At 44.6% G+C, this 26,657-nt stretch overlaps 1 protein-coding gene, 1 non-coding gene and 1 pseudogene across 2 annotated transcripts; 2 read left to right on the top strand and 1 right to left on the bottom strand.

Annotated features, from left to right (window-relative positions):
- Positions 1 to 1,567: 1,567 nt before the first annotated feature.
- LOC124679926 lies at positions 1,568 to 1,707 on the bottom strand. Its single transcript, XR_006995343.1, has one exon. It is a non-coding gene; the product is annotated as a small nucleolar RNA Z247 (small nucleolar RNA).
- Positions 1,708 to 2,330: 623 nt separating this feature from the next.
- On the top strand, positions 2,331 to 5,307 carry LOC124671434 (annotated as a pseudogene).
- Positions 5,308 to 18,077: 12,770 nt separating this feature from the next.
- LOC124675304 (protein NRT1/ PTR FAMILY 8.5-like) lies at positions 18,078 to 20,638 on the top strand. The gene is made up of 5 exons (XM_047211368.1): positions 18,078 to 18,243; positions 18,495 to 18,588; positions 18,831 to 19,048; positions 19,125 to 19,681; positions 19,778 to 20,638. Exons 1-5 carry the CDS (start codon positions 18,184 to 18,186, stop codon positions 20,541 to 20,543), a joined length of 1,695 nt encoding a protein of 564 aa, XP_047067324.1. The 5' UTR covers positions 18,078 to 18,183; the 3' UTR covers positions 20,544 to 20,638.
- The last annotated feature ends 6,019 nt before the right edge of the window (positions 20,639 to 26,657 follow it).

The following is a 26,657-nucleotide window of genomic DNA, read 5'->3' as shown; positions in this document are numbered from 1 at the left end:
GATCTAAACTCAAGTTTTCTGTTGTTGTATGGGCGGAGATGAGGCCAACAGGCGCACCCAAAAACCTTGAAGAAGGTATAATCAGGAATCTCGCCTAAGAGACGTTCAAGGGGAGTTTGCATGTTAATGACTCGAGTGGGAAGTCGATTAATGAGGAAACATGCTGTGGAGAATGCATCACTCCAGAAACGGAAAGGAACCGATGCATGAGCTAAAAGGGTAAGTCCCGTTTCAACTATATGGCGGTGTTTACGTTCGGCAGTCCCGTTTTGTTGATGTGTATGTGGACAAGAAACTCTATGAGTAATGCCAATATCTGAAAAGAACTTGTTGAGTTTAAGGTATTCTCCACCCCAATCCGTTTGAACATGAATGATTTTGTGATTCAGAAGGCGTTCAACATGACTTTGAAATTGGAGGAATACTTGAAACACATCAGATTTCTGTTTAAGAAGGTAAAGCCATGTGAAACGACTATAAGCATCAATGAAGCTAACATAATATTTGTGTCCACTAACAGAGACTTGGGCAGGGCCCCACACATCTGAATATATGAGCTCTAAAGGAGCTTTTATTACATGACTTGAAAGGGGAAAAGGCAATTGGTGACTTTTGCCTTGTTGACATGCATCACAAACTGCATTACTATGACTCGACTCCGAAGGAAGATCACTATGATGTAAAACATGCTTGACAACCTGTGAAGCAGGATGACCTAGGCGACAATGCCATTGTTCTCTAGACACACGAAGACTCCCGAAGGCTTGTTTTATTATGGGTGGCTCCAACGGATAAAGGCCACCACGACTCCTCCCTCTAAGCATGATTTCCCTCGTGGCTCGATCCTTCACAAAAATATCATATGGGTGAAATTCCACAAAAACAGGATTATCACGAGTAAGTTTCTTGACAGAAAGAAGATTACGAGTGACTGAAGGGACATGCAAAACATCATTGAGACGGAGATTATGAGATGGAGTGGGGAGAATGCCTTGGCCAACATGATGAATTTGCATACCTGCACCATTTGCAGCGTGCACTTGATCGTGGCCGACGTAGGGCTCCCTCACGGTAAGCTTGTCGAGGTCGTTGGTGAGGTGGTCCGTGGCTCCAGTGTCCGCGTACCATGCTGGATCGATCGGGTAGGAGGGAGTGTGGCCTTGAGGTGCTGGTGCATGAGTAGCAGCAGCCGCTTGACGAGGAGCACCCCCGCCATCGTTTCCGACGCCAAGAAACTCCCGCTTGAAGCGCTTGAAGCAGCGTGAGGCAATATGCCCCAACTTGCCGCACAGTTGGCAAAGTGGGCGATTGCCGTTGCCGGAGTTGTTGGAGTAGCCGCCACCACTAGGTGTGCGGGAGCCGTCGCCGTTGTCGAAGGAGGGCGGCGGCGGAGCTGGTGCGCGGAAGGAGTTGCCACCCCCAGTCGGTGGCTTGATCGGTGGCAGGGAGCGGCCATCGGCGCGGTAGAACTTGCCACCACCGCCAGGCTGCTTGGAGCCAAACGACAGATTGGCGGAGAACTGGTTGATGTTGCCGCTGAGCTCAGTCTTGCGTGACTCGATGCGGAACTCAGTGCTGAGCAGCTGGGCATAGAGATCCCGCAGCGGCATCGGCGTCGTCCTCGCCGTCACCACTTCAACCAGGGGGTCGTAGTCGCTGTCCAGTCCTGCAAGGAGATAAGAGATAATCTCCTCATCTTCCAAAGGTTTACCGATACCTGCTAGGATGTCGGCGAGGGTCTTAACCCTGTTGAAGTAGCTGGACATCGGTGCATCCAGCTTCTTGATCCGCGACAGCTGGAACCGGAGCTGCATGGAGCGCGCCGTCGACTGCGCCGCGAAGCTGTTTTCCAGGGTGGTCCACGCCTCCCTGGATGTGATGGTCGTCATCAGCATCCCGACGACACCTTCGGAGGCGTTGGAGAGGATGAACGACAGGATTGCCTGGTCCTGCTGCATCCACGCCTGGTACGCCGGGTTTGGGATCTCGGCCGAAGCGCCTGCATCGCCTGCCTTGGGGTTGGGGATGAGTTGAGCCGGGCAGGGGAGGCGATCGTTGACGTAGCCGAGCAGCAGATGGCTTTTGAGCACAGGAAGAACCTGCGCGCGCCAGAGAAGGTAGTTCTCCGGCGAGAGCTTGACGGTGTTGACGTTGGCGAAGTTGTAGAGCGGCGCGAGGGCTGCCGCGTTGCTGCCGGTGTTGTTGCTGGCGAGTCCAAGCCCGCTCGAGAAGATGTTGGAGGCAGCATCGGACGTGGTGGAGGAGGAAGACATTGGAAGCGTAGATTGGATCTAGTTTCGCTCTGATACCATGTAAGAAAACGTGAGACAATGGTTTGGAGGCAAGTGCACAGCTCTCCAAGGGCTGGCTGTCATGCGCTTTTATATTGATAGTTAGGGTTTTACAACTTGTACAACACGGTAAGATCTCAACAACTATTGATCTAATCTATATGGTTAACACAAACAGATAACTATCGTGAGATACTAAACAGCTACCTAACAATATACAATATATTCTAACAGATCGAGCAGGAGATCGAGAAGCACGAGGCCGCGGAGGGCGACATGGAGTCCGACCCGGCGCTCGCCGTGGCGCGCGAGCGGGAGCTGGAGCCCGTGCCGCGGTGGCAGGACGAGCTGACGGTGCGGGGCATGGTGGCGGCGCTGCTCATCGGGTTCATCTACACCGTGATCGTCTTGAAGATCGTGCTCTCCACCGGGATGCTGCCCACGCTGAACGTCTCCGCCGCGCTCCTCTCCTTCCTCGCGCTCCGTGGCTGGACGCGCTTGCTGGACCGCTTCGGCATCGTGTCTCGCCCATTCACCCGACAGGAGAACACCATCGTCCAGACCTGCGGAGTGGCCTGCTACACCATCGCGTTCGGCGGTTAGTGCTATATTACCTGCCATGTCTTCCTGCTAATTTTTTTTGACAAAACAAACGTTTATACGAAGAAGAAAGCAATTATACCTAATCTTTATATCAACATAATGCTCCGTACTACTAGTTATCCTAGTGGTCTTGCTGTAGCTTGAGAAGTTACTTAACTGGTTGTGTGAGTGGTGTATTACAGGTGGGTTCGGATCAACCTTGCTTGGTCTAACCAAGAACACGTACGAGCTGTCCGGCGACTCGGTGGGCAACGGGCCGGGGAGCTACAAGGAGCCAGGGATTGGCTGGATGACGGCATTCCTCTTTTCTTGCAGCTTCGGGGGGCTCCTCACCTTGATTCCCCTTAGAAAGGTGCCACTCACTTCTTGCTTCTACAATGAATAATCCCCAATTCTAAGCAATTAAAAGAATAGAAATCAAGCAACCAATGACTAGCAACGGCGGATTATGAAACTGTGCCAGGATCACCTGTCTTTGCCACTAAACAATGACCATGATGTTTACAGGTATTGGTCGTCGACTATAAATTGACTTACCCAACTGGGACGGCAACTGCTGTTCTTATAAACGGGTTTCATTTTTTTCGATAAAGATAAACGGGTTTCATACTGGTGAAGGAGACAAGAACTCAAAGTTTGTATATTGTGACCTTAGTTATGCACGTCGCACTGTCCTTTCAGACATTACAAATTAAGATCTTACGTTCCATGGCAGGAAGCAAATCCGTGGCTTTCTGAAATATTTTGGGGGTAGCTTTGTATGGAGTTTCTTCCAGTGGTTCTACGCCGGCGGCGATGCTTGTGGATTTGTTCAGTTCCCTACGTTTGGTCTGAAGGCCTGGAAGCAGACGTACGTAATACTTTCTTTTAACATTTTCTTTTCTTACTGTCGATCGCCAGAATGTGGTGTGAGGCAGACTTTCTTCACTCCCGGTGTTTTGTTTTGTCAGATTCTTCTTTGACTTTAGCTTGACATACGTCGGTGCCGGGATGATTTGCCCGCATATAGTAAATGTCTCCACACTCCTTGGTGCAATTCTTTCATATGGAATATTGTGGCCACTCATCAGTAAAAACAAGGGGGATTGGTACCCTGCAAATGTACCCGAAAGCAGCATGAAAAGTTTGTACGGTTACAAGGTATCTGTTGTGTACCATAATATTTTTTTCTCATTGGTGACATTTACGTAAATTGATATCAGGGGTAATGATAAATTGTATGCCAGTAATGTTAAATTTCCTCATCATTCAGGCCTTCATATGTATCGCGCTGATCATAGGGGATGGACTCTACCACTTCACAAAAATTATTAGCATCACTTTTAAGGGCATGTATCGACAATTTAGCGGTAAACGTGCTGACAATCGAGGTGAGAACAGAAGGACAACATAAATCTAGCTCATGAATTTTTCAACATCTACCATTTTAGAAGGATGTATATGATATTCTAATGTTAACTGAATGAATTGCAGTAAGAAATGTGGACAATGCAGTCTCACTTGAGGAGCTACAGTGCGAAGAGATATTCAAGAAGGGCAATCTCCCTGCTTGGATGGCATATACCGGGTATGCCTTGATAAGCATCATTGCAGTGGTTACCACGCCAATAATATTTCGACAGGTGAAATGGTACTACGTAGTTATAGCTTATGCCGTCGCCCCCATGCTTGGATTTGCCAACTCCTATGGCACGGGGCTTACCGATATCAACATGGGCTATAACTACGGAAAGATCAGTCTCTTCATCTTTGCGGGTTGGGCTGGCAAGGATAATGGTGTCGTTGCAGGGCTTGTTACCGGTACATTAGTGAAGCAACTGGTACTTATATCTGCAGACTTGATGCAAGACTTTAAGACAGGTTATCTCACTCAAACATCACCAAAATCAATGATGGTGGCACTGTGGCACAAGCCATTGGGACAGTCATGGGTTGCATTGTCTCCCCCCTGACGTTCATGCTCTTCTACACGGCATTTGATATTGGCAACCCGACTGGTTATTGGAAGGCACCGTACGCACTGATATACCGTAATATGGCAATACTTGGTGTTGAGGGGTTCTCAGTGCTGCCAAAGTACTGTCTAGCACTATCTGGTGGATTTTTCGCATTTGCAGCACTACTCAGCATGGGAAGAGATGTCATGCCACACAAGTATAGGAAATATGTTCCCCTTCCAATGGCAATGGCGGTTCCATTCCTTGTAGGCGGAAGCTTTGCTATTGATATGTGTGTTGGGAGTTTGGTGGTTTTTGTCTGGAACAAGATAAACAAAAAAGAGGCTGGCTACATGGTCCCTGCAGTTGCATCTGGTTTGATATGTGGGGATGGAATATGGACGTTTCCTTCATCCCTGCTTGCCCTTGCCAAGATTAAACCACCAATCTGCATGAAGTTTACACCTGCACCCTAGAGAATCGTTACGTTCATGAGTATGGGACTTTACCATGCGTGATTGATGCATGTTGTATGGTTACTCCATCATTCATGTCTACTGAATTTATGTGTATACAACTATACATATGTACTGTATGTCTATATACTTCAGATTTCTCGAATAACTTGATGTTTTTCTTTCATTGTACGGTGCCTAAGTATACCTTACATTTATTTTACTTATTGATGAAGATCCGAGCATTGCTTACTGATGAGTCAAAACATGATGTGTTTTTAACTATTTCTGTCTCATTACATGCTTATCTAGCTTTAACTATGTCCTAATGCATGATTGCAAATATTGATTCATTTTCATGGGAGATTTAAACAACAAATAGTTTTAGCAGGATTTCATCATTTTTCCTTATCTTTGGTGTGAGTAGGTGTTATGATCTTTGTAGACAAAGCACGAGGAAAGGAGCCAAAGGGAGGCAATATGGAGGACTTACATGGCACCAAAACTTAGCCATTTCAAGGGTAGAAAGATGTCAATTTTCCATCACAATATAATAAAGATCCAATACCATGGTATTTTAACCCTTGTCTATTCGAATACAACGATCCAAAGAACACCTAAATTAGAGTCTGTATGAATAAATGGCGCCCAAACTACTGCAGCTGGAACTTTAACGACCACTGGTACGGCTGTGATGACCATACCATATGGCCGTACGGACCTGGGACATTTTTGTCAAATAGACCAATATTTGTGAAGGCCCAAAGGTCATATCTAGTGCGGGGTTACCCTAGAGTGAAAACCGACCTCCGTGGAGCTATCTAAGGAGGGGAAAACCCTAGCCGCCATCACTAATTCCATCACATCTTCACACAGCGGAGCCCAGCGATCGTGTCACCTCCATTGATAGTTCTCCAACACCACCACCATCATGGCATCCGAGGAAGAGGAGGAAATTGAGGCATCGCCACCATGCACCGGGCGCCGGCCCTAGTCCTTGCGCGCCACCAGATCACTGCCATCTCCATCAACGCCCCCATCTCTCTCCTTGGCCTGTGTATTTGTAAGATTGAACATGGTTGTGACCTTCATTCTATATTTATCTATGTTTTATAATTCATCCATGTGTGAGGAATTGATCTGGTTCTAGGCCGAGGTATGATATAGTGTGTCAAGTTAGAATATGTAGTTGAAATAGTATTTGAGAACATGGATTACGAAGATGAGTTTCACGAGATCGTTTGATCCGGAAGTGTACTATTGTCTTGCGACTGACACACAAGTATTTTGCATAGTGCACAAATGTGTGATAGACCGGTAATCATAAGGGGAACGTTTATTTGCCTAATTAATATCTTATATAATATGGATCACATATATTCACCCCTCTAGTACTAGTGATACCGAAAGCATAGAAAGCAACTTTCATTCTATTGAATCATATAGCTACAACCATTTCAGTTTACTTTATGGTTTACTTCACTTTGTTTGTCTTTTGTTCTTTGTTAGTTGTTACTTAAAACCCTCTCTTTATTTACATAAAACCCTCCCTAAGTCATTTTAAGTTCACACCAAATCATAACCTAAGAGGACCATGTAGTATCATTTACCACAAGTGGATCACAAGTTCATCCTAGAACTACAACCATGGCTTCAACCTACCACCACATCGAAAGGGGGTGTCATCCATACACCAGAAGATCACCATCACATGAGGAGATAGTATATACCACCTCATGATAGTTACAAGCCATATGAAGTCTTTAAGCCCTAGCTACATAAAATGTATATCGCCATCATCAAGGCATGATTATCACCATCACCTCCATGCATGCCTCCCCACCTCCATGGCCCCAAGGGCACCACTACAAATTGTAGTAGTACTTGGCCAGGTAGATCCCGAGCCAAAGGACTCTATGTTGCGGCACCATGCCAACAAAGCTAGTGCCCTTGGTCTTGCGATCGATGAGGTGGGTGAGCGCTACAATGAGAGACTCCTCACAAAAGTCAACACTATCAATGACTGATGGTACAAGTCAGGGTGCATGTCCCGGATGGCCTCTGCGACGTCCCTCATAGTGATGGTCATGTTGGTGAAGGCCACGAGCTCGTCTTAAGCAAAGGCACCATCTTCCTCTTACCAACATACACCCTTTTAGATGCGTTAGTAGGATTCTTAAGGATGCCTTTGCTGGCCAATCCATCGGACTCATGGGTGTCACCATCCTCAACTGAAGGGGCAACTAGAGGTGTTCCAAGGGCTTCCTTTGAGCACATGGCATACTTCCCGGTGGCAAGGCCGAAGAAGATGATATGTATCTCATCGTAGTTCACAATGGGCATGTTCAAGAACTCACCATCCTTGGAATGATCCTACAACAGAAAGGCAGTGTACGCATTAGTTACGCAAGTTATCAACGAAGTACTACTATGGTGAAGGGAAGTGTGCCATCCGTGACGTGTCCATGATAGCGCTCAGCCTCCAGGAGGTCCGCTGAGATCGCAGAGCTTGCTAACAGAGAGCCACCTGAGGAAGTGGAGGATCAGGTGGTTATACACCTACATGGAGATAGCGTTATCACTGCAATGCTCCAGGAGGGCCTTGGCCAAGGCAATGAGATGGACTTCCTTGAAATCCATGTCACTTCGGACGCCAGTCTCGATTAGCTCGTACATCTTCTCCAACTCAAAGCTGGAACATGAAAGGGACCCATTTCATGGCCCCATTCTACATAGTCCTCATGGCCTTCTCTGCATCAGTGTGGTTATTGGCTATTATCTTCTTCATGTCGTCCATCCTTGCTGCCACATCTACAACAACCTTGGACACGAGGGAAGACACATGGCCCTTGTCGACAGACACATCCGACAGCGAAAACTGCAACTTAGCAATGGGAAGAGAATCAGGCACTTGCGAGGGGATCTAGGATGCCCAACACAAACAAAGGCCTTGCTAAAGTCGTCACACAACGAGTCCTAGAATCACCACATATCATAGTCATTGCAACATCTGACACATCATAAAGTACACGATATGAACAATCACTAATGTAGATTACAGAAGGTGAATCTACGTGCATAGATTCAAGTAGAGATGGCAAATGGAAGTGATAAATTTCATCTTACAAGGAATACATTTCGACCATACTACCCTAGACCGCCGGTAAACAAGATGCTCCCATGTAAATCGTACCTAGATTTGGCAAGCTCTACCAAGATCTATCCCTGGACAACAATAATGCTAGGTCTGCAGGTTGGAGGTGCAGATACTTTCATTGTTGGCGGAGGAGAACTCCACGGAGAAGATGAAGTAGCCTTGCCGCCGCCACCGATCAAATATATATGAGCCGCTTACCCGTTGTTAAACCAGAGGTGGAGCTTGAAAAGTGGGGGCGAAGGTTTCGAATTGGATGGTGAGTGGTGAGAGTGGAGGGTAGAAATAGGGGCGAGTGCTCGGCGGGAGGTGATAGAATCCTTCCTGCCCCATTTTCGGCTTTCATCGTATCACGCCTGAGCTCGCGTTATCTCCTTCCTCGGCATCGCTTGTGCAGACAAAGTAGTTGAAAGTGCATGAAGCCCCATTTGTGGTTTTGGTAATTAATGATAATCCCTATAGACTAATGTTTGCATTGAGTTTCACTTATAGCTTTTGTCCATGAGAAATAATCGAACTATATGTTGGCTTCAAGGTTGCAAGAAGAAGAAAATGAATACGATCAGGTGACAAGTATGACTTGAAGAAGAATAAGAAGATGGAGTGAGATCTCATGTGCATCTTCAAGGCATCAATAATATGAAGACAGAAGAAATGATGTTCATTGAAGAACATATACAAATACTTAGCTTTCCATCCAAATGGTGATCATGGATACATGAAGATCGATATGCCGAAGAAGAAGCTCTCCCAAATTGGATTATGGGGGAGCAATTTGCAAGACTTCATCAAGCAAGCATAACAAGAAAAGCATCCCATCTTAAAATGGTCGACTTCTTCATCATCTAACTCAAGTGGAAATTGCAAGGTTAAGGTTAGTTCTTGATAGTGTTACTTTCTTACCGGTCTCATGGTGTAGTGTGGAGAACGGCTTATAGGATAGTTGGCCGTACTATCAAGAGGGCTCTCTGAATGAGTAACTTGATCGTAGCATTTGGAGAGAGCTTAAACCCTTGCATTGTTTTCATCATATTTCTGGTTTGTTCCGGATTCTTATCCATGTGATGTTTTAGATCTTGTGCTCATTCTCATGACAAACTTCAGCTCATCGAAAACAGATTTCGTATGAAAAACTTTTTGCGTTTCCGAGTTTGGAGTTTTTCTAGATTGTTTTTATTGAGAGGTTCCACCTCTTAATTAATTCATGTAGAAAACCTAATCCACATATTATGTGGGTTAGCTCTTGTTATTATCTTTCCAGTAAAATTGATTTCACTTCAATCGGAATTTCCAAACTCTAGATATTGTAGTTTTCGTAAACAGATTTCTAGATAAATTTGAGAGCCGGAAGTTCTGGCCATTCCAGCAAGTACCACCGCCTGGCAGCTTGGTTGCTGATCATTTTCTCATTCCCCAACTTGTATGGCCAAGTTGGTTGGTGATGCGTGTAGCTGACACGTCCGTTGGGAACCCCAAGAGGAAGGTGTGATGCGCACAGCGGCAAGTTTCCCTCAGTAAGAAACCAAGGTTTAATCGAACCAGTAGGAGTCAAGAAGCACGTTGAAGGTTGATGGCGGCGGGATGTAGTGCGGCGCAACACCAGAGATTCCGGCGTCAACGTGGAACCTGCACAACACAACCAGAGTACTTTGCCCAACGAAACAGTGAGGTTGTCAATCTCACCGGCTTGCTGTAACAAAGGATTAACCGTATTGTGTGGAAGATGATTGTTTGCAAGAAAACAGTAAAACAAGTATTGCAGACAGATTTGTATTTCAAGTATAAAAGAATAGGACCGGGGTCCACAGTTCACTAGAGGTGTCTCTCCCATAAGATAAAAGCATGTTGGGTGAACAAATTACGGTCGGGCAATTGACAAATAGAGAGGGCATAACAATGCACATACATGTCATGATAAATATAGTGAGATTTAATTGGGCATTACGACAAAGTACATAGACCGCCATCCAAGCATGCATCTATGCCTAAAAAGTCCACCTTCAGGTTATCGTCCGAACCCCTTCCGATATTAAGTTGCAAAACAACAGACAATTGCATTAAGTATGGTGCGTAATGTAATCAATAACTACATCCTTGGACATAGCATCAATGTTTTATCCCTAGTGGCAACAGCACATCCATAACCTTAGGGGTTTCTGTCACTCACCCAGATTCACGGAGACATGAACCCACTATCGAGCATAAATACTCCCTCTTGGAGTTAATAGCGAAAACTTGGCCAGAGCCTCTACTAATAACGGAGAGCATGCAAGATCTTAAACAACACATAGGTAATAACTTGATAATTAACATAACATAGTATTCTCTATCCATCGGATCCCGACAAACACAACATATAGAATTACAGATAGATGATCTTGATCATGTTAGGCAGCTCACAAGATCTAACAATGAAGCACAATGAGGAGAAGACAACCATCTAGTTACTGCTATGGACCCATAGTCCAGGGGTGAACTACTCACTCATCACTCCGGAGGCGACCATGGCGGTGAAGAGTCCTCCGGGAGATGAATCCCCTCTCCGGCAGGGTGCCGGAGGAGATCTCCGTAATCCCCCGAGATGGGATTGGCGGCGGCGGCGTCTCAGTAAGGTTTTCCGTATCGTGGCTCTCGGTACTGGGGGTTTCGCGACGGAGGCTATTTGTAGGCGGAAGGGCAGGTAAAGAGGCGGCACGAGGGGCCCACACCCTAGGTCGGCGCGGCCAGGGCCTGGGCCGCGCCGCCCTGGTGTGTCGCCACCTCGTGGCCCCACTTCGACTCTCCTTCGGTCTTCTGGAAGCTTCGTGGCAAAATAGGACCCTGGGCGTTGATTTCGTCCAATTCCGAGAATATTTCGTTACTAGGATATCCGAAACCAAAAACGACGAGAAAACAAAGAATCGGCTCTTCGGCATCTTGTTAATAGGTTAGTTCCGGAAAATGCACGAATATGACATAAAGTGTGCATAAAACATGTAGATATCATCAATAATGTGGCATGGAACATAAGAAATTATCGATACGTCGGAGACGTATCGGCATCCCCAAGCTTAGTTACTCGCTCGTCCCGGGCAGGTAAAACGATAACAAAGATAATTTCCGAAGTGACATGCCATCATAACCTTGATCATACTATTTGTAAACATATGTAATGAATGCAGCGATCAAAACAATGGTAATGACATGAGTAAACAAGTGAATCATAAAGCAAAGACTTTTCATGAATAGTACTTCAAGACAAGCATCAATAAGTCTTGCATAAGAGTTAACTCATAAAGCAATAAATCAAAGTAAAGGTATTGAAGCAACACAAAAGAAGATTAAGTTTCAGCGGTTGCTTTCAACTTATAACATGTGTATCTCATGGATAATTGTCAACATAGAGTAATATAACAAGTGCAATATGCAAGTATGTAGGAATCAATGCACAGTTCACACAAGTGTTTGCTTCTTGAGGTGGAGAGAAATAGGTGAACCGACTCAACATAAAAGTAAAAAGAAAGGTCCTTCAAAGAGGAAAGCATCGATTGCTATATTTGTGCTAGAGCTTTTATTTTGAAAACATGAAACAATTTTGTCAACGGTAGTAATAAAGCATATGAGTTATGTAAATTATATCTTACAAGTTGCAAGCCTCATGCATAGTATACTAATAGTGCCCGCACCTTGTCCTAATTAGCTTGGACTACCGGATCATCGCAATACACATGTTTTAACCAAGTGTCACAATGGGGTACCTCCATGCCGCCTCGTACAAAGGTCTAAGGAGAAAGCTCGCATTTTGGATTTCTCGCTTTTGATTATTCTCAACTTAGACATCCATACCGGGACAACATGGACAACAGATAATGGACTCCTCTTTAATGCATAAGCATGTGGCAACAATTATTATTCTCATATGAGATTGAGGATATATGTCCAAAACTCGAAACTTCCACCATGAATCATGGCTTTAGTTAGCGGCCCAATGTTCTTCTCTAACAATATGCATGCTCCAACCATTAAAGTGGTAGATCTCTCTTACTTCAGACAAGACGGACATGCATAGCAACTCACATGATATTCAACAAAGAATAGTTGATGGCGTCCCCAGAAACATGGTTATCGCACAACAAGCAACTTAATACCACAATAGTTTTTAAGCTATTTGTCTCATGAGCTATATATTGTAAAGGCGAATGATGGAATTTTAAAGGTAGCACTCAAGCAATTTACTTTGGAATGGCGGATAAATACCATGTAGTAGGTAGGTATGGTGGACACAAATGACATAGTGGTTGGCTCAAGGATTTTGGATGCATGAGAAGTATTCCCTCTCGATACAAGGTTTAGGCTAGCAAGGTTATTTGAAACAAACACAAGGATGAACGGTGCAGCAAAACTCACATAAAAGACATATTGTAAACATTATAAGACTCTACACCGTCTTCCTTGTTGTTCAAAACTCAATACTAGAAATTATCTAGACTTTAGAGAAACCAAATATGCAAACCAAATTAGCAAGCTCTATGTGTTTCTTCATTAATGGGTGCAAAGTATATGATGCAAGAGCTTAAACATGAGCACAACAATTGCCAAGTATCAAATTATCCAAGACATTTTAGAATTACTACATGTAGCATTTTCCAATTCCAACCATATAACAATTTAACGAAGAAGAAACTTCGCCATGAATACTATGAGTAAAGCCTAAGGACATACTTGTCCATATGCTACAGCGGAGCGTGTCTCTCTCTCCCATACAGTGAATGCTAGGATCCATTTTATTCAAACAAAACAAAAAACAAAAACAAACCGACGCTCCAAGCAAAGCACATAAGATGTGACGGAATAAAAATATAGTTTCAGGGGAGGAACCTGATAATGTTGTCGATGAAGAAGGGGATGCCTTGGGCATCCCCAAGCTTAGACGCTTGAGTCTTCTTAGAATATGCAGGGGTGAACCACCGGGGCATCCTCAAGCTTAGAGCTTTCACTCTCCTTGATCATATTGTATCATACTCCTCTCTTGATCCTTGAAAACTTCCTCCACACCAAACTCGAAACAACTCATTAGAGGGTTAGTGGGCAATAAAAATTAACATGTTCAGAGGTGACACAATCATTCTTAACACTTCTGGACATTGCATAAAGCTACTGGACATTAATGGATCAAAGAAATTCATCCAACATAGCAAAAGAGGCAATGTGAAATAAAAGGCAGAATCTGTCAAAACAGAACAGTCCGTAAAAATGGATTTTATTAAGGCACCAGACTTGCTCAAATGAAAATGCCCAAATTGAATGAAAGTTGCGTACATATCTGAGGATCACTCACGTAAATTGTCTTAATTTTCTGAGTTACCTACAGAGAATTAGACCCAGATTCGTGACAGCAAAGAAATCTGTTTCTGCGGAGTAATCCAAATCTAGTATTCACTTTACTATCAAAGACTTTACTTGGCACAACAAAACACAAAACTAAGATAAGGAGAGGTTGCTACAGTAGTAAACAACTTCCAAGACTCAAATGTAAAACAAAAATACTGTAGTAAAAACATGGGTTGTCTCCCATAAGCGCTTTTCTTTAACGCCTTTCAGCTAGGCGCAGAAAGTGTATATCAAGTATTATCGAGAGATGATGCGTTGGCATTCTTACCAGGGGTGTTGCTCTTACCTTTCTTACTCTTATTCCTACTCTTTGGTCTAGGGAATACATGACCGCATCCGGGTGTAGAGGTAAAATTTAGAGTGCCTTTCCCAACATCTATGACTGCTCCCATGAGTTTCAGCAGGGATCTTCCAAACGTGATTTGTCCCATCCCTACACATTCAATAACGAGATAATCAGTGGATACCGTCCTTCCAAGAAAGGTTGTGAAAACACCTTCAGCTATACCCTTAGGAATTACAACAGAGTTATCCGTAAGAGTTATTTCTTCTCCTCCTTCAGTAAGTTCCCAAAGTGTCAAAGATTTATAAATATTTTCAGGCATAAGGCAAAACTCAGACATAATATCACAACGAGCAGGGAAAGTTTCACCACCAATAGTAGCTTTAATGGTAGGCACCCACATTGAAGGTTCGAAGCTTAATGGAACATACTCATAGTATTCGCGAATTCGGTTATACACTTCTTTTAAACAAGATATATTTGTTTCAATAGTGTTTAATCTATTATGCATACTAGCATGAGATGGATCAAGATTATTATCAGAGCTAAATGATGTAATCAATTTCCTTATAGCATTAAAATCTTGATCCCCATCACAATGAAGGAAATCTCCTCCCACTACAGCATCTAAGGCATATCTATAACGAAGAATAAGCCCAAAATAGAAATTACTAAGAAGCAAGCTTAAGGTCATTTTAGGTTCAGTTTTACTATAAGAATCAAAAATTCTAGACCATGCTTCTTTAAAATTCTCTTCACCTCCTTGTTTAAAAGTGAAGATTGATTCCTCAGGTGATAGAGTAACAACTACGGGACTAGACATGATAATAAAGTAAATGCGAGTAACTAATTTTTTTGTGTTTTTGATATAGAGTGCAAGACAGTAAATAAAGTAAAGCTAGCAACTAATTTTTTTTGTGTTTTAATATAATGCAGCAAACAAAGTAGTAAATAAAATAAAGCAAGACAAAAACAAAGTAAAGAGATTGGGAAGTGGAGACTCCCCTTGCAGCGTGTCTTGATCTCCCCGGCAACGGCGCCGTAAATTTGCTTGATGCGTGTAGCCGACACGTCCGTTGGGAACCCCAAGAGGAAGGTGTGATGCGCACAGCGGCAAGTTTCCTCGTAAGAAACCAAGGTTTAATCGAACCAGTAGGAGTCAAGAAGCACGTTGAAGGTTGACGGCGGCGGGATGCGAGTGCGGCGCAACACCGGAGATTCCGGCGCCAACGTGGAACCCGCACAACACAACCAAAGTACTTTGCCCCAACGAAACAGTGAGGTTGTCAATCTCACCGGCTTGCTGTAACAAAGGATTAACCGTATTGTGTGGAAGATGATTGTTTGCAAGAAAACGAGTAAAACAAGTATTGCAAGCAGATTTGTATTTCAGTATAAAAGAATAGGACCGGGGTCCACAGTTCACTAGAGGTGTCTCTCCCATAAGATAAAAGCATGTTGGGTGAACAAATTACAGTCGGGCAATTGACAAATAGAGAGGGCATAACAATGCACATACATGTCATGATAAATATAGTGAGATTTAATTGGGCATTACGACAAAGTACATAGACCGATATCCAAGCATGCATCTATGCCTAAAAAGTCCACCTTCGAGGTTATCGTCCGAACCCCTTCCAGTATTAAGTTGCAAAACAACAGACAATTGCATTAAGTATGGTGCGTAATGTAATCAATAACTACATCCTTGGACATAGCATCAATGTTTTATCCCTAGTGGCAACAACACATCCATAACCTTAGGGGTTTCTGTCACTCCCAGCATTTACGGAGACATGAACCCACTATCGAGCATAAATACTCCCTCTTGGAGTTAATAGCGAAAACTTGGCCGAGCCTCTACTAATAACGGAGAGCATGCAAGATCTTAAACAACACATAGGTAATAACTTGATAATTAACATAACATAGTATTCTCTATCCATCGGATCCCGACAAACACAACATATAGAATTACAGATAGATGATCTTGATCATGTTAGGCAGCTCACAAGATCCAACAATGAAGCACAATGAGGAGAAGACAACCATCTAGCTACTACTATGGACCCATAGTCCAGGGGTGAACTACTCACTCATCACTCCGGAGGCGACCATGGCGGTGAAGAGTCCTCCGGGAGATGAATCCCCTCTCCAGGCGGGGTGCCGGAGGAGATCTCCGAATCCCCCGAGATGGGATTGGCGGCGGCGGCGTCTCAGTAAGGTTTTCCGTATCGTGGCTCTCGGTACTAGGGGTTTCGCGATGGAAGCTATTTGTAGGCGGAAGGGCAGGTAAAGAGGCGGCACGAGGGGCCCACACCATAGGTCGGCGCGGCCAGGGCCTGGGCCGCGCCGCCCTGGTGTGTCGCCACCTCGTGGCCCCACTTCGACTCTCCTTCGGTCTTCCGGAAGCTTCGTGGCAAAATAGGACCCCGGGCGTTGATTTCGTCCAATTCCGAGAATATTTCGTTACTAGGATTTCGAAACCAAAAACAGCGAGAAAACGACAGAATCGGCTCTTGGGCATCTTGTTAATAGGTTAGTTCCAGAAAATGCACGAATATGACATAAAGTGTGCATAAAACATGTAGATATCATCAATAATGTGGCATGGAACATAAGAAATTATCGATACGTCGGAGACGTATCAGTTGGTACTAGCTATAGTACCGCCCTACTTCCGGTCAACATCTGAAAATTCGTTTTGGGGTTACCGAAGGGTTCTAGGAGCCATTTTTGGGTTTCCGGAAGTTGTCCGGTACTACCGTCGACCGGTAGTACTGCCCTAATTCTGCCCACTCCTATTTGTTGTTTTGAACGTTGGGAGGATTTTCTTGATGCCAATATAACACAACAGGGTGGTTCCTTACCGCACCACAGGCACGCATGCGGTAGCGCTCATGGTGGTGCTTCAGAATTCCAATGTACTGCATCCAAAATCAGAGCAATGTGAGCTGGAGCGTTGCCAACTTATCCACGGAAAACGCGTCAAGCTATCACTTCAGGTCGAATCAGTAAAAGAAAAGGACCGGGAAACGCGCCGTATAGGAACCATGGGAACCCATGAGGGAGAAAGACGATGTACGGGATCCTCACGGTAGGCTGGACTAAAATCAAACAGAGAGAGGGTAGTATTTAGAAGCAAAAAAAAGTCGGGAAACCAAGAGAAGGCTTCACCTTTTCTTATCATCTTCCCGGTACAAAACGAGAGATTTGCATTATTAACCCCATGAGAAAGCACTAACATCATCGACTATGGATTATTGCATTACTAATACTAAGAAATCAAATTCATGGTTGAGGGCCTATACTAAGAAATGAAACTTATATATAAGTAATTACTAATTGCAAGCTTCAAAAATGTGGTACAAATAATATTTAATTTCTTGCAGTAATAGAAATTATTTTCTTTAATGTATTTATCTTAAGGATAAGTACCTAAATAGATCATAAGAGGGGGATCTTGGTAACTCTAGCTAAGTAACTACTGGTACATGATCACAATGATAGTTGGAATGACCGTGGACAAAATTTTTTTTTGGTTTGTGGCCTCCAATCTACAACCTTTTTTTTTTTTTGAAACTTTCCAATCTACAACCTTGACTTTAAAACAAGTTGGTTCAATAATTAATTTTTAATAGTTGTTTCTTTACTATTTATGTTATGTTTTAACAACCTAATCATGTAGAAACTAAAATTCGGAGTTATTCATTGAAGAATGTATCATACCCATGACATTGTGGGTATTTTGAACTGAGGGAGTAAAAGGAAGAAAGAAATATCTGCATAAGATAAAATAAGTAGATATTTGATACTTTCAACATCTAAAGGTGACGCCATCGCATTTGTGAGGGCCTCCTTGCAAGTTTGTATATAAAAGAAAAGGAGAAAACTTTTGGCATCACTAAATATCAGCAAATATCCAATCCATGAAGGGGAAACGCTGCGTACCATAGCAGTGATAGATAGCAATGGCATGTCCTTGTCCCGGTGATCCAATTTAGATTCTTTGCCCAATTCTCCCCCACCCCAGGCCAAATTGACAGCGTTCTTTCGGGAGGGGAAGACGGCGGTGAATGCTCAGAAGAAGATGGACGCCGACCACCGCGGGCTCGGGGCCTTAAGGAGACCGATCTTAGAGGACGATGAGGTACGTACAAGTAATCTGTAGTATCGATAAGTGATCGATGCCAGAGCAAGAGCAACGCCCAATCCAGAGCCGCGGCTTCAGTGCTCCACGAGAATCTATAATTCGATGCTACCTAGCGGCGCGCCCGGTGCCTCCTGCTAATCACGCTCAGCGATTCCTGTGCGCAGAAGAGACTCAAGAGGGAATACCAGTAGCTTCTGCCAAAACATGTAATCTTGCTTGTAATTTCGAGCTTTCACTTATTGCGCCAGGCGTCTTGTTCGAATCGGGGCTCGGAAGCGCGGGAGCAGGAGGCGCACAAGGCGGTCAGTCACTACTCCGATAAGGCACTCAAAGTGATCTTGTGTGAGTGTCTATGACTTTGCCCTGTACGGCTTTTGTACCATAGGACAAGTGAATTACTAGCATAAGTCGTCAGTTTTATACAGCAGATAAAAAACTTAGTACTAGTAGCTTACAATTATGTATAGGCCATTAGCACTAGAGTGGCAGCTCGAGTTGTTTTGGTGTGTTTATGAATTCTCACACTGGACTGGAGGATCGATCTGAATTAGCAAGTCAATCGTGTATCATCTCCCTGGTGCCAGGCCTGCAGTTCTTGGAGGTCACTGCATTCTACGGGGTCTACCTGAGCTTGATCGTGTATCTTCAGGACGTTCTCCGTGGCGACAGTGCTTCCAATGTGGCAACCGTCAACTCCTGGGCCGGAGTCAGCTACCTCATGCCCCTGCTCGGCGCCGCCGTTGCCGATTCCTACTGGGGAAAGTACAAGACGGTGCTGATCGGCCTCTCCATTTCAATCGTCGTAAGTGAACACCGGCCCGTCAGCTGTTTCATTTACACTCTGCTTCTCTGACGAACTAACAACTCATAATCAACAGGGATTAGCCATGGTCACCACTTCAGCTACGCTGCCGTCTCTGAGGCCGTCGCCGTGTGCACCGGCAACTCTTGGCCAGAAGCTGGTCTTCCTTTCGGGCATATACCTGTGCGCCGTCGGAATCGGCGCGTCCAAGGCTGTCTTCATGTCGTTCGCGGCGGAGCAGTTTGACGACGGGGACGATGACGGCAAGAAGGCGAAGGCGTCCTACTTCAGCTGGTACTACGCGGTTGCCAACATGGGCATGCTGACCGCTGGGACTCTGCTGGTTTGGGTCGAGGACAAGGTGAGCTGGGGGCTCGGCTACGGCATCTGCGGGTTGTTCGTGGCTGTCGTCGTCGTGGGCCTCGCCGCCACGGCGCCCATGTACCGGATGCTGCCTCCAGTGGGCAGCCCGTGGAAAGGTGTCTTCCAAGTGCTCTGCGCACTGTCTCGCAAGGTAAAACTCAAGGTACCTGATGATGCCGCCCAACTGTACCGTCTGTACGAGGAGGAGGATCTCAAGAACCCGTTTCTGTATCCTGTGCACGAACGATTGCAGCACACCGACCAGTTCAGGTACATGCAATTTTAGGAGTGGCATGAAACAAATCTGCTCCACTAATTTTCTTCAGACTAACAAACCTGTTCTCCGAGCTACCGCGCGTGCACCAGGTTCTTGGACAAGGCTGCCATTGTCACGGACGAGGACCTGGAGCAGGACGGCAACCGGCCATGGATGCTGTGCACGGTGACGCAGGTGGAGGAGCTCAAGACCCTGCTGCGGCTGATCCCGATATGGCTCACCTCCGCCTTGTACTTCGTCGCCAACACGCAGGCGCAGACCACCTTCGTGCAGCAGGGCACCAAGACAGCAGACTCCCACATCCCGGCCGCGTCGCTCACGTCCGTCGAGACGATTTGCGTCGCCGCCTGCGTCGCGCTCTACAACAGCTGTGTCTCCACGAAGCCGGCCTGGCGCCTCACGCCGCTTCAGCTCATAGGGCTTGGGCACGCCACGGCGGCCCTCGCGGTGGCGGTGGCAGCGTGCACCGAGGCGCGCAGGCTGCGGATGGCCGAGGATCATCAGCTTATGGGAATAGCGTGGCTGCTGCCGCAGTACGTGATGATGGCGGTCTCGGATGCGTCGCTCTCCGTGGGGCAGCTGGACTTCTTCTATGACCAGTCGCCGGAGATGATGAAGGGCGTGTCCACGGCCTTCTACTTCGTATCCGTGTCGCTGGGAAATCTCATCAACTCGCAGCTGGTGATGCTAGTCGCGTCGGTCACAGCGGCAGGAGGCGGGACGGGCTGGTTTCCACCGGAACTGGATGATGGGCACCTAGATTACTACTTCCTGCTTGTTGTCGCCGTTACTGTGGTGAACTTCGCTATTTTTGTGGCCCTAGCCAAGAACTACACGCCCAGGAGGGTTAAATAATCCTCCATGCTTTCTAACTAGCAATGTGGCCCTCATATTTTGCGAGGGCAACATCTGAATATGTACGGTTTATATTATAAGATGATTATTAAGATTACGATAGAGATTTGGTGCACATAGGCACCACTGATCCCTTTTGAAAAAAATAACTAAAAATCATATTTCTAAGTTTCAGAAAAATCTGAAATAAATTATGATGTACCCACTATTGTATCCCAAAATGTGTAAACTTTCAACCGGAAATAATTTGTATTTTTCGCTACAAAAAAACAAATATATGGATAGTGATTTAAATCTCCAAAAAGAAATCAGACTTTGTTAATTTTGTGTAGCTCAGAAAACAAAACATTTATAACTGAGATTTTTTACGTACATCATCAGCTCCTTTTAGAATTTTGTTACATGATTTTTAAACACATAAATATAATTTTTTAATTTTTTAATACGATGAGAGCACTGGTGCCTAGGATCCAAAATAACTTTTAGGATTATTAACATAATTCTATAATCATCATAATTATTATGATGAATAAAAAATAATTATGCACCATAGGGTATGTTCCTTAACAAATATTAATTTTTTTTATTAATTATAGCGGAATTTCTCTAATTCCAAGCAGATGGACACATGTGGGTAATGTTGAATATATAAGCAAATTATCATATGAACTAATCCGAACTAATACTTGATAAATCATGACTACAGAAATAGCAAATGAACTAATCATGCATATGAACAGAGACAGGATAAACCTATCGCATCTACTTCAAATAGCAGAACTAGGAACTCTAGCAAGATCTAAAACGAGGAGGACAAAAACGCATACCGTCCAGCGTTGACGGCAACCGCAACAACAACGGCGATGTTGGCTGCATCCTGGTTGTTGTCGCCCATGTTGAGGTTGCCGAAGAGGTTGTGGGTGTCCGGGAAGAAGTCTTCGTTCGGGAACTCGTCGTCAGACGACGTCGTGTTGCCAGTAGTCGCGCGTAAGTGCTCCCCAAAAACCTGATTGCCCCTCACCCGTACAGGTCTACGAGAGGCAGGGTTCAGGAGGCCTATAGTCCCGCCGCTCGGTGCACGCCGAAGGACGGGATCAGGAAGACGAAGGCGGCAGCGCAATGAACTGGAAAGAGGCGGTCGCATATGGTGTCTCGTACATGCTATGGTTTGCGTCCGCGCTTATGTACTGCGGTTCGGGAAGGTCGTGGGACGCAGCCCACGTACGAGTCCACGGTCCAGAAAAATCGGAACGAAAACGACTGTGTTAACGTCCATTAATCACTCATAATTGATTACATAATTAATTTCCTAAATAGCCAAAAGATAAGCTTGGCTCGGCGAGATTCCCGCAACCCGCGACGCGTCGTGACGTGACGTGCGTGGCGAGGCGGGCGGCGGAGGAGGAGGAGTGCGCGAGGGCTCTCTCTCTTCTCACTCACTTACTAGGACTAGAACAGCCCACCTTATATACCACTCCAACTCTCTCCCAACTAGCAATCTGGGACTAAACTTTAGTCCCACCCCTTACCATTTCCACATGGGCCAAGAGAATTTCAGAATTTTTATTGGGACATGGGCTTAGGTCCAAGGCAAAATTCCAGCAATCCCCCATAAAGCCTCATTGGCACATCTAATACCACTATTCCAGAATCATTGTTTTATATACCGGTGCACGGTGGAGACTGTTAAGTTGAGCTTCCACTAAGAACTTCATATTACACTAGTTTGCAACTTGAACAGTGGACTACGCCTTGAACTACAAGTTTTCTGTGAACTAGCTTCACACAAAGCCTAAACAGATACAGGGCTGCCGTGAGGCTTCCTTGCGGTGTGGAGCTTATATGTCATACTCCAGGCCTTTCATGAGTTTATTAGAGAGCCCTAACTCTCATAGATTGCGACGTTTAACAATCAGACTCACATAGGTGTGTTTTTCAGAAAATGTTCTGCAGGACAACATCTTTGCTTGAATAAGCTACTTAGAACACATTAAGATAAGTATCAACCTGCCATGCAGATCAGGAGAGTATTGCATCTTCACGGAGAGGGTAAATTCAGTATAGGGATACTCTCCTCCCAGCTGACTAACATCTTGTCCCCCAACTTTAATTCACGGGATCTCCGATCACATAGAGTGGGTTACCACTGTAGGCAACTCATAGTGTGGGTCTCAAGCCCTTCTCCCTCGATGCATTCTCTATCACATTTTGTGATAGACCCTTTGTGAAAGGATCTGCGAAGTTTCTAGACGTTTGGATATAATCCAACGCAATAACTCCGGAGTTTCTCATTTTCCTGACAGATTTCAATCTCCTCTTCACATCCCTTGGTGACCTCATATTATCCTTAGAACTGTTTACTTTAATGATCACAGTTCATAGGAATTGCTGGTATTGGTTTCTCAACCACAGGTAAGTCCATCAAGAGCTCACGAAGCCACTTTGTTTCAACAGTGGCAGTGTCTAGTGATGTGAGTTATGCTTCCATTGTTGACCTCGTTAAGATGGTCTACTTGCAAGACTTTCAGGAAACAGTGCCACCACCAAGTGTAAACAAATAACCACTTGTGGCTTTAGTCTCATCAGCATCAGAAATCCAATTGAAATCACTATAACCCTCAAGTACCATCGGATACCCAGTATAGTGAATACCATAGCTCGCAGTGCTTTTCAAATAGCGCAACACTCTCTCAAGAGCATGCCAATGAACATCTCCAGGTCTTGATACAAATCAAGCCAATTTGCTTACATCAAAGGAGATATCAGGCCTCGTGGCGCTGGCTACGTGGGTGGCTAAATACATAAGCGAGCCAATTATTTGAGAATATCCCAATTGATCTCTAGCAGATCTTTTGTTCTTTCGAATTATCACACTAGGATCATAAGGCGTTGGAGAAGACTTGCAGTCGCTATACCCGAAGCGACTCAAAATCTTTTCCACATAGTGGGATTGAAGCAATGCAATCCCACCATCGTCATCCTTGAGAAGCTTGATGTTTAAGATTACATCAGCCACTCCTAAGTCCTTCATCTCAAAGCAACGAGATAAGAACTCTTTGACCTCCTTAATAACAATAAGGTTGGTCCCAAATATCAATATGTCATGAACATAGAGACAAAGGATAACTCCCTCGCCCCACCATAGAGATAGTATACACACTTGTCAGCTTCGTTTACAACAAAGCCTTCAACGGTTAAGGTTCTTTCGAACTTCTCATGCCACTTCTTAGGTGCTTGCTTAAGACCATACAAAGACTTCAACAACTTACACACCTTTCCTTCTTGACCATCTACTACAAATCCATCAGACTGCTCCATATAAATTTCCTCATCGAGCTCTCCATTTAGGAAAGTTATCTTAACATCCATTTGATGAACGAGAAGACCATGTGAGGCAACCAAGGAAAGTAGTACTCGAATAGTGGCCAGTCGAGCTACATGCGAGTATGTATCAAAGAAGTCTTCGCCTTCTTTCTGAGTATAACCCTTGGCCACAAGTCGTGCCTTGTACTTTTCAATAGTACCATCGGGCCTAAGCTTTTTTCTTGAACACCCACTTGCATCCTACAGGTTTGCACCCATAAGGACGATCAGTAACCTCCCAAGTTCCATTAGCTAAGATGGAATCCATCTCGCTACGGACAGGTTCCTTCCAATAGTCAGCATCATGAGATGCATAGGCTTCTGAAATAGAAGTGGGAGTATCATCCACGAGGTACACAATGAAATCATGACCAAAGGACTTTGCAGTCCTCTGTCTCTTGCTCCTTTTGGGAGCTTCATTGTCATCCTCCACATGATTATCATAGTGTTCTATCGCAATGGTAGGCTCAGAAATTGAAACTAACTCCTGACTTGATGAACTAGGCATCTCCTGATTTGATGAGCTAGACTTGTCTTTCATGGGAAAGATGTCCTCAAAGAAAGTCGCATCATTCGACTCCATAATTGCACCAACATGCATGTCGGATACCTCATATTTCACTATCAAAAATCTATATCCAATGCTATGAAATGCATATCCCAGAAAAACACAATCCACGGTTTTTGGTCCAATCTTGCACTTCTTGGGTATTGGCACATTCACTTTCGCCAAGCAACCCCAAGTACGTACGTAGGAGAGTTTCAGCCTTTTCCTTTCCCATTCCTAAAATGGAGTAATGGTTTTGTTCTTTGTGGGAACATGGTTTAGGACATGACACGCGGTCATCATCATCTCCCCCACCATACCTTGGATAAACCCGATGTATCTAACATGGCGTTAACCAAATCAGTTAGTGTACGGTTCTTTCTTTCGGCCACCCCATTAGATTGAGGTGAGTAGGGAGGCGTCCTCTCATGGATAATACCATGCTTCGTACAAAAAGAATCAAACTCATTGGAAAAATACTCTCCACCACGATCAGACCTAAGCCGTTAAATCTCTAAATCAATTTGGTTTTTTGCTTCAGCTTTATAGATTTTGAAGTGATTAAAAGTTTCATCTTTAGATTTCAAAAGGTACACATAACAATATCGAGTGGAGTCATCAATTAACATCATGAAGTATCTTTTTCCATATTTTGTCAACTCGCCATTCATCTCACAAAGATCTGAATGTATGAGTTCCAACGGTGACAAATCTCTGACCTCAGCAGTCTTGTGAGACTTGCGAGGTTGCTTAGCTTGCACACATACTTGACACTTGGAACTCTTGACAGTAGTAAATTTCGGAATTAAATTCATATTGTCTAGCCGTGTCATGCACCCAAAATTAATATGACAAAGTCGTGAATGCCAAATATTGGACTCACTATCATTGCTAACATGATTAATAATTTGAGTACATAAGTCTGATAAAGATAAGCGGAACAAGCCTCCGCACTAATAGCCTTTTCCAACAAATTGTCCATACTTACAAATTTACAACTTTATTGGACTCAAAAACCAACTTAAAACCATCTCGACATCAGAGCGATCCACTGACGAGATTCTTATTGATGGAGGGAACATGTTGCACATTCTTCAGCTGGATGGTCTTCCCCAAAGTAAACTTCAGATTTACCGTACCAACACCATAAACAGAAGTACGTGCGCCGTTTCCCACCGGCACGGAGCAAGTCCTTGCGACCTGATAAGAAGAAAACATGGAAACATCATAACATACATGTTGGCACATGTACCAATCCACCAATCAGGAGAGTTACATACTGAAAGGATAGTATGGGAAATACCGTACCCGGTGTCCTTCATCTCAGTATCTCCAGTAATAACAACATTAGCGGTCTTGCCATCGTTCCCACGCTTATCATAGCGATTAGGGCAATTAGGAGCCCAATGGTCAGGCTCACCACAGATGTGGCAAGCCCCTTTCTTCTGATCGGTCTTCTTCTTGAAGTTGGTTGAGTGTGAGGACTTGTTCTTGCCATCAAACTTGCCTTTGCCTTCAGATTTTTTCTTGTTATTGAACTTGTGGGATTGGATATTTTTCTTCTGTACCACATTGGCGCTAGAACCTCCCTCAAAATCTCGAGCACGTGTTCCCTTTGCTCTCGCCTTTTATTCCACATGAAGAGACCCAATGAGAACCGAAACGGAAAACTCTTGTCTCTTATGTTTCAAAGAAGTAGCAAACTTCCTCCATGAAGGAGGAAGCTTGGCAATAATGCCACCGGCCACAAATTTGTCCGGTAAGGTACACTTAAACTGCTCAAGTTCTTTGGCAAGTGACTGTATCTCATGAGCTTGCTCAACAACAGAGCGCTCACCAGTCATCTTGTAGTCATAGTATTTCTCCATGACATACTACTCAGTGCTAGCATCCGAGACCCCAAATTTGGCCTCGAGTGCATTCCACACATCCTTACCATGCTCAAAAGCCATGTACGGGTCAACAATGTTGTCCGCAAGAATACTGAAGAGAGCCGCCTTAAACATGGCATTGACTTTCTTGTAACCTTCCTCATGAGCAGGAGAAAGATCACCCTTAGGTTTTCCATGAAGGGCGCTATCGCAATTCAGGTTTTGAAACGAGAGAACTGCCCTCGTGCGCCACCTCTTATAGTGAGAACCATCAAAGAGAGGTGGCCTAGTAGCAGCGGCAATGCCACTTGAATTCATTTGCCTATAATCAGG

Source organism: Lolium rigidum, chromosome 7 (assembly GCF_022539505.1).
Source record: "Lolium rigidum isolate FL_2022 chromosome 7, APGP_CSIRO_Lrig_0.1, whole genome shotgun sequence".
Taxonomy (NCBI): domain Eukaryota; kingdom Viridiplantae; phylum Streptophyta; class Magnoliopsida; order Poales; family Poaceae; genus Lolium; species Lolium rigidum.
The sequence above is the reverse complement of the archived record's forward strand: the minus strand, read 5'-3'. Positions and strand labels throughout refer to the sequence as shown.